The sequence below is a fragment of the Mytilus californianus genome, unplaced genomic scaffold, assembly GCF_021869535.1.
Source record: "Mytilus californianus isolate M0D057914Y unplaced genomic scaffold, xbMytCali1.0.p SCAF_2, whole genome shotgun sequence".
Taxonomy (NCBI): Eukaryota; Metazoa; Mollusca; class Bivalvia; order Mytilida; family Mytilidae; genus Mytilus; species Mytilus californianus.
This window is the reverse complement of record NW_026262668.1, coordinates 19,804,583-19,816,774: the sequence shown is the minus strand read 5'-3', so window position 1 is coordinate 19,816,774 and position 12,192 is coordinate 19,804,583. Positions and strand designations below refer to the sequence as shown.

The following is a 12,192-nucleotide window of genomic DNA, read 5'->3' as shown; positions in this document are numbered from 1 at the left end:
GAAAGCCAAAACAAGTACAAAGTTGAAGAGCATTGAGGACCAAAAAATCCAAAAAGTTGTGCCAAATACGGCTAAGATTATTAGATTAAACTACTCCGCCACCGATGCCCCTGCAACGGTATTGAGATATATTTGTATCTTGTTTGTCCTCAAATCACGACCATTCCATCACCCCCTACTTAAGAATGTTGATATAACCTACTATAAGAGCTCTTTAGTGAATGTAAATCCAGATAAATCACAGAATATTGTGGATTTATTTATTTCCTTGGTTACCAATTATTGTGGACTGACAAAAAAATGGTATTTCCATGAATACTTGATTTTGTGAATTTTGACAAATTTCTTCAATTCTTCATATAATCCTATATGAATTTTTAGTTCGAACACCTAAATTTTTTGTTAGCCTATACAAATGGAATGCACGAAAATTGATAACAAAGAAATAATAACAAATTTGATTTGATGTACTATCACTCGGTCAATACCTCTGCTGATTAATTGTTAGTTTCTGAGAGTACAATCCACCTATTAGCTAGTTCTGGTCATCATAAAAAATATAAAATACATTTCACAATTCTTTGTTTGAATAAAAGGAGATATTGGGTATGCATCAATGAGCCAGCAACCCAATGACACAAATCTTTTTTTCTCAAAAACAATTATTGGAACTGCAGTTAAATTTAGATAACTTTGGCTGTTCTTTTTATACGACCGCAAAAAAAATTTGTGGTCGTATATTGGTATGACGTTGGCGTCGTCGTCGTCGTCGTCCGAAGACACATCGGTTTTCGCACAATAACTTTAGTTTAAGTGAATGGATCTCTATGAAATTTTATCATAAGGTTCAATATCACAAAAGGAAGGTTGGGATTGATTTTGGGGGTTATGGTCCATACAGTTTAGGAATTAAGGGCCAAAAAGAGGCCCAAAAAGGCATTTTTTCTAGTTTCCAGACAATAACTTGTGTTTAAGTGTATGGATCTCTCTGAAATTATACCACAAGTTTCAATACCGTATTTAAATGGGTAATTATGGTTGCAAACTCCATTGGTAATTTGAATTTAGATTATGACCATATCTTGGAGAAAGACATTTTTTTTTTGGAAAAAGGGGGGGGGGATTCAAAGTTTCTTCACCTTTTTTTTTCGCAAAAAAAGGGGGGGGGGTGGAGTTTTCAATACACAACAGCATAGTGTATTGCACAAAAGCAAAACAAAATGGGTTAATTTTTTTTAATTTTTTGGGGGGGTGGGGGGTCAATTCGCACAGTCACAGTGTATTGCACATAAGCAAAAAATTGAATATAAATTCAAATCATATAACCAATTCTAAGTTCTTTGACTACAGTTATTCTGTGTCAGAAACCTATTATGTGTCAAATATTTAATTACAATCCAAATTCAGACCTGTATCAAGCGCGAATATTGTGTCCATTTTTGTCCCAACTGTTCAGGGTTGGACCTCTGCGGTCGTATCCAGCTGCGCCCGGCGAAGCAATTTATTAAAGCTTATTTTGGGTATACTGTGGGTACCAATTTTTGTGGATATAAGTATAATTTTATTTTACGGCTTTTGAAAATTCAACATAAAAGCCAACAGGAAGTTTGTGTTTAGATGATGATATAAGTACTTGTGGTTCATCTATACCAAATCCACAAAAATGAGTACCCCACGAATAATAATAAATCCATAGCATAGTATAGATAGCTTCTTATGTACTTGCAGGTCTCTGTCTTTCTGAAGCTTTAAGCATTTCCAATAATGCTTAGTGCAGAAATATAAATAAATATTTTCCAATACACCATAATAGTAATTGTCTTACAAAGATGACAATTGTATACATTAGCACAAATAGAAAGATTTCTGCTGAGATTTTTTGTTTGGTAGAATGAAAATTAAGATTTCCCTTTAAACTTTCCTGATAAGTAATCAAACAATGTGAAGATCGGTATGTTTTCAAAATTCTCCTAAAAGTCTCATCTTGTTGCATCTATACATATTGCAGGTCAAGAACATTGTGGCTGAGAAACAATTCTAAAGTAACTTTGGTAGACTAGAACCTGACAAAATACGACAATTTCATTATAAATTTACCAAGATATATAAATATGATTTTGTAAAAATGTGTATATATTATTAGTTACATGGTGTGTTAGTGAACTAATACGATACATATATGGGGTCAGTAAATTCCATATGGGGTGAGAGAGAAGCTCGAATCCCCATATGGAATTTACTGACCCCATATATATCGTATTAGGTCACCAGCACACCATGTAACGAATTTATCTTACCGACTATCTTCCATGTGGTATTTTGACTAGCGGCCTATCAAAGTGATCAAGTCTTCAATACTTAGTATTAAGATCCTACTTCCATTTGTCTATACAGAAAACAAATGCCAACTTTTAAGCTTTAAATTTGTTTTATGAATTAATTTCAATCGTTCATTACATGTATTATAATTACTTCGTCTGTTGAATCCTTTCAGATTTCTTTTTTTGTTTTGAAAGGGAAATAACCCCGTTATGCCAACAATAACAACTTGTTAGCTTTAATTATGTTTTATGAACTTATTTCAACCTTTCATCATCAATTTCTTCGTCTGTTGAATCCTTTCAGATTTTTCCTCAACACCGTGTTGTTTTTATGAAGGGTTGTGGCATCATTTTTGTTTTGAAAGGGAAGTAACTCTTTACTAACCCCATATGGTAACTAACCATGTATGGTTGCTAATCCTATATTTTTTAGGACACCCTATATCAAATATACATAGTCACCACGTGTAGTCCTTTAACCAATCATATCTCTATAAATCTATAGGAGGTAAGATAATTTAATATACCGGTAATACTTCAGTTTTTTTGTGGTGAATTATAGTATGAATTCTTTATATGTCTATTGTGCAATGATTATTGACCATTCGTTTATTATACAAAGAAGTATTAATTTAAATTGTATAGATATTAGATAAAGGAGGATTATGGATGAGATATTATCATATCATGATGTTTGTCTCGCCTGGGAAGGTAGATTGGGAGGATTATGGATGAGATGTTTGTCTCGCCTGGGCAGGTAGATGGTGAGGATTATGGATGAGATGTTGGCATATCATGATGTTTGTCTCGCCTGGGCAGGTAGATGGGGAGGATTATGGATGAGATATCGGAATATCATGATGTTTGTCTCGCCTGGGCAGGTAGATGGGGAGGATTATGGATGAGATATCGGCATATCATGATGTTTGTCTCGCCTGGGCAGGTAGATGGGGAGGATTATGGATGAGATATTGGCATATCATGATGTTTGTCTCGCCAGCGACGGCACAACGAAAGACATTTGGATACTATGGCTTAGACTATTTGTATAAAGCTTTCTATTTTAGAAGGTAGAAGACCTGCATGCCACAAACCTTGTAAAAGGTGCCTTATGTTATAAAGTTTCCATCACGTCTAACTGGCATGGCTTATCTGATCTTGACCTCATTTAATGGTTCATTAATCAATGTTAATTTTCGTTATCACGTCCGTTTTTTTTTCCTCACCGTCGACGAAAATAGAAAAATGAGAGACATAGGACCCATGTCATGTGAAATACTCTTACTATTAAAGTAGTAGGATAACTATATTTGGTATATATGTTGCTTGCAAGGTGTACATGTCAGTTAGACAGGGTTCACCTGACCTCGACCTCATTTCAAGGATCAGTGATCAAGGTTAAGTGGTCAAGTCCGTATCTCAAATACTGCAAGCAATATGTCATCTATAATATTTTGTGTACAGAATGATTATAAAGTGTACATTTCCGTCTGGCAGTTGCATCTGACCTTGACCTCATCTTCATGGTGCATTGATCAATGTTCATTTTTATACGGACGCAAACATATTTTGCGGTCGTATATCGGTATGACGTTGGCTTCGTCGTCGTCGTCCGAAGACACCCTGGTTTTCGCACAATAACTTTAGTTTAAGTGAATGGATCTCTATGAAATTTTACCATAAGGTTTGATACCACAAAAGGAAGGTTGGGATTGATTTTGGGGGTTATGGTACCAACATTTAAGGAATAAGGGGTAAAAAAAGGGGCCAAAAATAAGCATTTTTGTAACTTCCAGACAATAACTTGTGTGTTAGTGTATGTATCTCTCTGACATTGTACCACAAGGTTCCATATCACAAAGGAAAGAATGGGATTGATTTTGGGGTAATTGCCTCAAAATTTTAGGAATTAGGGGCCAAAAAAAGGGCAAAAAACAAGCATTTTTCTAGTTTCATGACAATAAATTGTGTGTAAGTGTATGGATCTTTCTGAAATTGTACTGCAAGGTTCCATATCACAAAGGAAAGCTGGAATTGAGTTTGAAGTTAATTGCACAAAACGTTTAGGAATAAGGGGCCGAAAAGGGGCCAAAAATAAGCATTTTTCTAATTTCCTGACAATAACTTGTGTTCAAGTCTATGGATCTCTCTGAAATTGTACTGCAAGGTACCATACCACAAAGGAAAGAATGGGATTGATTTTGGGGGTAATTGCCTCAAAATTTAAGGAATTAAGGAATTAGGGGCCAAAAAGGGAAAAAAACCAAGCATTTTTCTAGTTTCAGGACAATAACTTGTGTGTAAGTATATGGATCTTTCTGAAATTAAACTACAAGGTTCCATATCACAAAGGGAAAGCTGGAATTGAGTTTGAAGGTAATTGCACAAAACGTTTAGGAATAAGGGGCCGAAAATAAGCATTTCTCTAGTTTCCAGACAATAACTTGTGTTCAAGTGTATGGATCTCTCTGAAATTGTACTGCAATGTACCATACCACAAAGGGAAGGCTGGGATTGATTTTTGGGGGTAATTGCCTCAAAATTTTAGGAATTAGAGGCCACAAAGAGGAAAAAACAAGCATTTTTCTAGTTTAAGGACAATAACTTGTGTGTAAGTGTATGGATCTTTATGAAATTGTACTACAAGGTTCCATATCACAAAGGGAAAGCTGGGTTTGAGCATTTTTTACAGTTTCCAGACAATAACTTGTGTTCAAGTGTATGGATCTCTCTGAAATTGTACTGCAAGGTACCATACCACAAAGGGAAGGCTGGGATTGAGTTTGGGGGTGATGAATCATAAGGGTGTTCAACAAATTGGGGGGGAATTTTTTTTCCTTTTTTTCCCTTTTTTTTTTCTTTAAAATTTTCCATTTTAAGTTGGTTATTTTTGATTTATATATAAAGGCAAATAATAATGATATGGTTTGATTTCATCAAAAATTGAAAAATTGGGGTTCTTTGATATGCTGAATCTAACCGTGTATTTAGATTCTTAATTTTTGGTCCCGTTTTTAAATTGGTCTACATTAAGGTCCAAAGGGTCCAAAATTAAACTTAGTTTGATTTTAACAAAAATTGAATTCTTGGGGTTTTTTGATATGCTGAATCTAACCGTGTATGTATTTAGATTTTGGATATTGGACCATAATAGGTAAATTAAATTTTTTTAAGTTCATAGACCACATTCATTCTGTGTCAGAAACCTATGCTGTGTCAAATATTTAATCACAATCCAAATTCAGAGCTGTATCAAGCTTGAATGTTGTGTCCATACTTGCCCCATCTGTTCGTTCAGGATTCGACCTCTGCGGTCGTATCAAGCTGCGCCCAGCGGAGCATTTCATTCTGATTTGGTCTTTTGTCAGAAACTATAAGCAATAGGGCCACGGTGTATGGAATTATTGTAAGGTGTAAACGTCTGTCTGGCATGGTTCATCTGACCTTGAGTTCATTTTCATGGTTCATTAGTCAATGTTAAGTTTTCATGGTAACGTTTATTTTTAATATACTTTAAGCAATATGTCAACTATGTTTGGTGTATAGAATGATTGCATGGTGTGCATGTTGTTTGGTAGGGTTCCTCTAACCTTGACCTCATTTTAATTGTTTATTGGTCAATGTTAAGCTAACTATATTTGGTGCATGATATGATTGTAAGGTGTTTTGATCTGTCTGGCAGGGTTCATCAGACCTTAACCTCATTTACATTGATCATTGATAGTGTTAAGTTTATGTAGTACTTGTAGTAAAACCTCTTAGTACACACTTTCAACAGAATCAATTTGTTATAAATTTTAAGTAATGTTTAACTTACTTTAGTTGTACGATATCTAAATATACATGTGAACCGTATGCATACAATCATTTTTGAGCATCAATGAATAAAAGACAATGTCGTCGTTGGTTCATGCGTGTCAGATTTGTTTTTCGTAAATTGTTTTGTTATAAATTAGGCCGTTAGTTTTCTCAATTGGTTTTTTTCACATTTTTCATGTCGGGGGCCGTTTATAGCCGACTATACGGTATGGGTTTTTCTCATTTATGAAGACCGTACGGTTGCCTATAATTGCTCAAATCCAATTCATTTGAACTTTGGTGGATAGTTGTCTCCTTGCCAATTATACCAAATCTCCTTATTTTTATAAACAAGGAAATTTTCTTAAGTTATTCCATTGATTTATGTTCAAAATTTAAATAGACGGTCGTTTTACAAGAAATGAGTTAAGCAAGAGAATTTATAAATTAGTAGTGGATACGGAAAAGGTGATCAACTCGTGACTACCGTCGCTCGTTTACGATCGTTTGCGAATCCACTACTTCGAATAGGTTCTCTACTACAGAATGTTATGAAGGGTATGGCGTATTGTTTAATTGAGTATTGTTTATGATGTTTGGGGAATGATCTTGGTTTACTGTGTTTGGTGAAAGTGAAATTTTACACCATTTTGTACTTTTAGAGCTTTGTATGATATACCTATGTTGTTGACCATATTTATGTTATATTATTAACGCACGAAATTAAAACGGTGTTATTTTTATTAATCAATTGTTTGTCAATGGAAACGAAACGAAACGAAAAATAAATCCTCGGTATGTTGAGGATGTCAAATTAAAAATAACACTTTTCGAATTTCTTGCGTCCGAGACGATTTTCGGGATTAAAATTTATCAGGAACGCTTTAACCTAAGACATTGAATGCCAGGAATGTACAAATACGTTGAAATTATAGAGGCAAAGGGGATATAGAAAGAATAGCCAAATTAATTTAAGGTCAAATAGTTTTTTACTACAAATTTATCAACAGAGAATTTAAGAAATTTTGTTATAGATTAAGTAACAACCAATGCACTCACTACTGAGCTGATGATAGTCTTTGGCCAAAACAGTCCACCACCATCAGCAGTGGTATCGAAGCTGTGCTAGTAAATGAAAATAACACATTTTTCGTGCGTCCGAAGCGCTTTTGAGACTACCTTCATCAGGAACTTAAATATTGGGACTCTATGGATGTATAAATACGTGGAAACTTTAGGGATTATCATTGATATGGTCATAATAATAAATTAACTGTTTAGAAAACTTTGAATTTTTCGAAATACTAAGGATTTTCTACCCCAGGAATAGATTACCTTAGCTGTTTTTGATAAAACCTTTCGAAACTTTGGGTCTTCAATGCTGTTCAACTTCGTACTTTATTTGGCCTTTTAAAATTTTTTGATTCGAGCGTCACTGATGAGTCTTTTGTAGACGAAAATCGCGTCTGGCGTACACAATTTTAATCTTGGTATCTATGATGAGTTTATCATTATAATCAATTTTAAACAATAATAATCAACAATGATTACTAAATCATAAGACAGTCTGCTCTGGTTTAGTGTACGTATATCAAGTCATGAATTTATTAATTTGATCCTTTTTCGTCCTTATCGTTATTGACATTTCAATATATTATCAGGAAAGACCCCTTAGAATGAAAATTTGTTGAAATCAATACAAGACATCATATATCTCTGCCATCCTAGTTTTGTCTTTTACTAAGAGTAACTTGTTTCTTTTCATGTCATAGTTGATTGCATGTGGTTCGTGTAGGCCGTTTTCTTCATTCAATAGTTCCCTATGATGTGTTCCGTCTGGTGAAACAACTAAAAGTTTTCTTTCATTTTCTAAAACAACGAATAGAAAACCATATTTTCCAACTGCGATTCCTTTTGGTGCTCCATGACCAACCAGTGGCAAATGCCACAATTCTGTTCCGTTAAAATCACAACAATGTACAACATCAGGAGTGTGTTCCGTGTAATACAGTTTTCTACCTAGACTAGTTATATGAGTGATATAACCATGTACCGGTATTGTTTTGTGAATGGTACCGGTTAGATCTAGACAATGAATCCCTACGGAATATTCTCGAACAAATAATTTATTCTCGGAATATGTGATACCCCAGACTCGATTTTCGAACGTAACGTGAATTTTCTCCTGTTTCGATTTCATATTCAAAACAGCAACTTGTTTCGTGTCTGGAAATGTCATCGCAATACAGCCATTACCAATGTAAACTACATCAAATGCTCTTTTATCCAGAACGATATTTCTCAAGATGTTCCCATGTTCATCAAAAACTAAGAGCTCCTTGTTCTCACTCCAGTCAGTTAACAACATTTGGTCATTTTCTAGGAATGTGCAACCTGCTAGATTTCTAGTCGCAGAACCTTCTTTTATCTTAGATTGCGAATTTGTTCGAATTTGAATGGAATCAATGTCATGAAATACATCCAGCGGAAGCTCTGTCTCCAAACTCGCATTTTTGGCAAAGGGAATTTCACAATCGACCTCCTCAACTTCTAACGTTCCTAGAAATCTGTCCTGATTTAATACTTGCCCTGGCGTAAATTTTAAAGATACATTTTTCTGTCGTAATTTGTGATCATTTTCAAAATATCTGCATAAACTGTTCCTTTCTTTTTCAAGTTTTGAATTGATTTTATGAGAACCAAGAAAAATTAGATAGTCTGAAGCGAATTCTCTCATTTCTTCAATATTTTTCTGTATCAATTTTATTTCCACCTTTTTTGCCTGCAGTTCACCAACCATATTTTCAAAATTGGCCTTGTACCTTGAATGAACAACCGACAGTTGATGGAGGATACTCTTTTCGTTGCTGTCAAGTTTTTCTCTTATTTTCTCTGCTGTCGTCTTAATGTTCGTTGCTATATTCAAAATTTTATCATCTAAAGTTTTCAATGCTCCTTTTCGATTGTTGAAGACTTTTTCAATGTTAATGCTTAATTCATCAATCGTACATTCTAAATCTAGAAACTGTGTTGCGGAGTGTTCAATTAAACTGTCAAGCGTTTGGAATCCATGACATGTCTTGTGCTTTGTTGTTGTACACTTGTAACAACATGGCTCCCTGTGAGTAGGACAATACAACTTGAAATGTTCCTCATGACTGTCACATGTCTGCTTCAAAGACGAAATAAATGTTGGTAAATGTGTATACACATCTAATGCTGTGACTTCGTGGCTGCTGCTGGTCTTTAAGTATTTGTGTACTTCATTACACGACAGGCAAAATCTTTCCTCACAAACGGCACACAAAACGATTGCAGCATTAGATATGTCTCTCTTTGAACATAATGTACACGTCATATCAGAATTGCTCATCTGAAATAAAAAAAAAATGTGTGCAATCCTAGCAATGAGGTAGATTACAAATGTCTACAGATAGCCGACATTGTAATTTCTTATTATATTATGTAATAAAATTGTAGAATTAAGTGAAAAGCTATCAACATTACCAGCAATACTTTACCGGTGTTTTCTTTCTACCATTTGCGAAAATGGGGTAAAATTGATCAATTTAAATGATATTGTTTCATATCAAGATATGATTGATTGAATGGTTTTAATGCCGCTTTCATCACTGTTGTGCTATGTCGTGGCGGTCAGTTTTTATTGGTGGAGGAAGCCGGAGTACCCGGAGAGAACCACCGACATTCAGTAGGAAAACAAGATATGTTACTTGATTTCAAAGTTATACGTTCTTTGATACACAAAGTCAAGTCATTGAAATACAACTATAAATATTATCAATTTCTTTAAAGTTATATATAACGTTTTCCTCAAATAGTGGAAGCAATATTCAGATACAGTACTAACTAACTAAATAAAATGACAGAGATGATATCAATGAAGTAAAATAAAGTGCACTAAAACAGACAACACAGACAAATTACAATACTAAATCACATCACAATAAACTAAATAGAGCATCACGACCCCCCCCCCCCCCCCCCCCCCCCCCCCCCCCCCCCCCCCCCCCCCCCCCAATAAAAAAAAAAATTAACAAGTGAAAAATTATAAGTAAAAAAATAAAAGAAGAAAATGTCTACAACACCCGGTATTCCCAGGCGGTCACCCATCCAAGTACTAACCTGAAATAACTATATGTTTAACCTACCTTAATGATATGATATCATCCCATTACATGTTATCCATGGTTCATAACAAGTTAAGTTGTAATTTCTGTCTACATGAGAACACAAACAAAAGTTTCTTCCGAATGGATATATTAGTTAATATGCATACACCATACCGGTATCATATATATTTATACTTTATGAGAACGCGTATGTATTAATACAATATGCAATTAAAATTATCCTCATGTCTTCTTTTTTTCCATGTTATGATGTAACTGTTCTTTGCTTTATAGGAAAATTAATAATATGTCCCAGGTCATCGGTCGACAGCCAGAACACATAACATGCACAAATGGTCCAATTAACATGTTAAGCATGTCTCAGATGCACAAAGGTTAACGTTGGTGATAATGTTTTCTTAAATATGACAAGTAACTTAGTACTACTCCACCTTAAAATCATACAAAAGGTAATTTACGAAGGAAAGCCTAACATTTTTTTTCTTAAGAATAAAAAGTTATATCAAAACTTGATCGTAAGTTATACTGAAATGTTCATGACTTACGAGTATTTTTTCTAGTAAGATTTTTTTGTGAAATGAGTCACATATAATGCATTATGACAATAGTCTGTCTGCCAACAACCGATTTTATCCCACTTTTATTTTAAGTTGTTCCCCTTTGCCAATTGTTGACTGGTTTTAAACCGGACAAAATGTTCTCCTGCCCATGCAGAGCATGATCGGCGTTTTAATCAATTCATAATGAAAAAAATTATAAGTCTTTACCTAAACAAAAGATTAAATGTAACCAAAATATTTGAAATAAAAAATTAAAGATTAAACACATTACACAAGAATAAATATGCTTTTTCCCCCCTAGCTCCTCATTTTCAATGAAAATGTATGTCCCTACTACGGGAAAAAAACTCGCACAAATGGATATCTAATTACACGGTCAATTAAATACTTGGCAAGTAGACTATTCTGTAAAGGTCACCTCATTTTCGTATCAATTTTGAGTCAATTATCTTAACGAAAAAGCAGTATGAAGAGAACCTTTTTTTTCAATTTCATACTGTGTAACCATCATTTAGTGAAATAAGATAATAAAATATGCGAAGTCTTTATTCGTGTCAATCCTTTTTGTTTCTTATTGCAGTGTATATAAAGTGCGGATCCTGAAATACCATTTTCACTGTAAATGCCATAAATTTCTAATGATAAATAAACAGACGAAAACTTTATGATTTTGGAGTAAAATAATAAATAATATATCAAATGGATTGTTTTAATAAACTTGTGATATAGGTAAGAGATGCAGATGGGTTTATATAGCACATACAGCGATCAAGGTGTGAAATCGTTACACAAAAAAGTAAATATTAAGAATATTTCACGAACAGAGCGTGCATGATATTTAAAAGCAGCAGTAAAGTTTTATTTTCAGAAAAATATACCTTTTGACATAATCATAAATGTTGCAAAACTTTAAACGGGTTTTGTTATTCAGTTTGCTGATATTGAGTTGAATTCCACTATGCTGCTTTCGTTATGCGATTCATGTTTCCTGTTGAATAATGATACAATACTTTCATTTTCACTGTAGGGGCGATTCATTTCTATTGTATATGCGTCCATTTTCACTGTAGGAATCTTTATCATTTTCATCAAATAGAGTGTTAGTTCAGCTGACTCACTGACAAAACTAGATGAAGTCATAATGATTTGATAATGATTACGTAGTGAGTGAAAGTCTAAAGAATTACAAATATGAATTCCGTAAAAATAAGAGCATTTATCGCTAAAAGAATTCAATTCTATTTTTTTAATAATTCATCAGGATATACATGAAGGGTTAAATATATCCATTCCATTGATATTTCATGATTGAATACATATACCTTGCACAGTTAAGCAAATTAACGGCCACCGAAAACTATG

At 33.9% G+C, this 12,192-nt stretch overlaps 1 protein-coding gene across 1 annotated transcript; it reads right to left on the bottom strand.

The window, feature by feature from the left end:
- Nucleotides 1-7,606: 7,606 nt before the first annotated feature.
- Nucleotides 7,607-10,396, bottom strand: LOC127728770 (uncharacterized). Its single transcript, XM_052236393.1, has 2 exons — nucleotides 10,289-10,396; nucleotides 7,607-9,492 (listed from the first exon to the last, which is right to left on the bottom strand). Exon 2 carries the CDS (start codon nucleotides 9,490-9,492, stop codon nucleotides 7,813-7,815), a length of 1,680 nt encoding a protein of 559 aa, XP_052092353.1. The 5' UTR covers nucleotides 10,289-10,396; the 3' UTR covers nucleotides 7,607-7,812.
- Nucleotides 10,397-12,192: the final 1,796 nt, after the last annotated feature.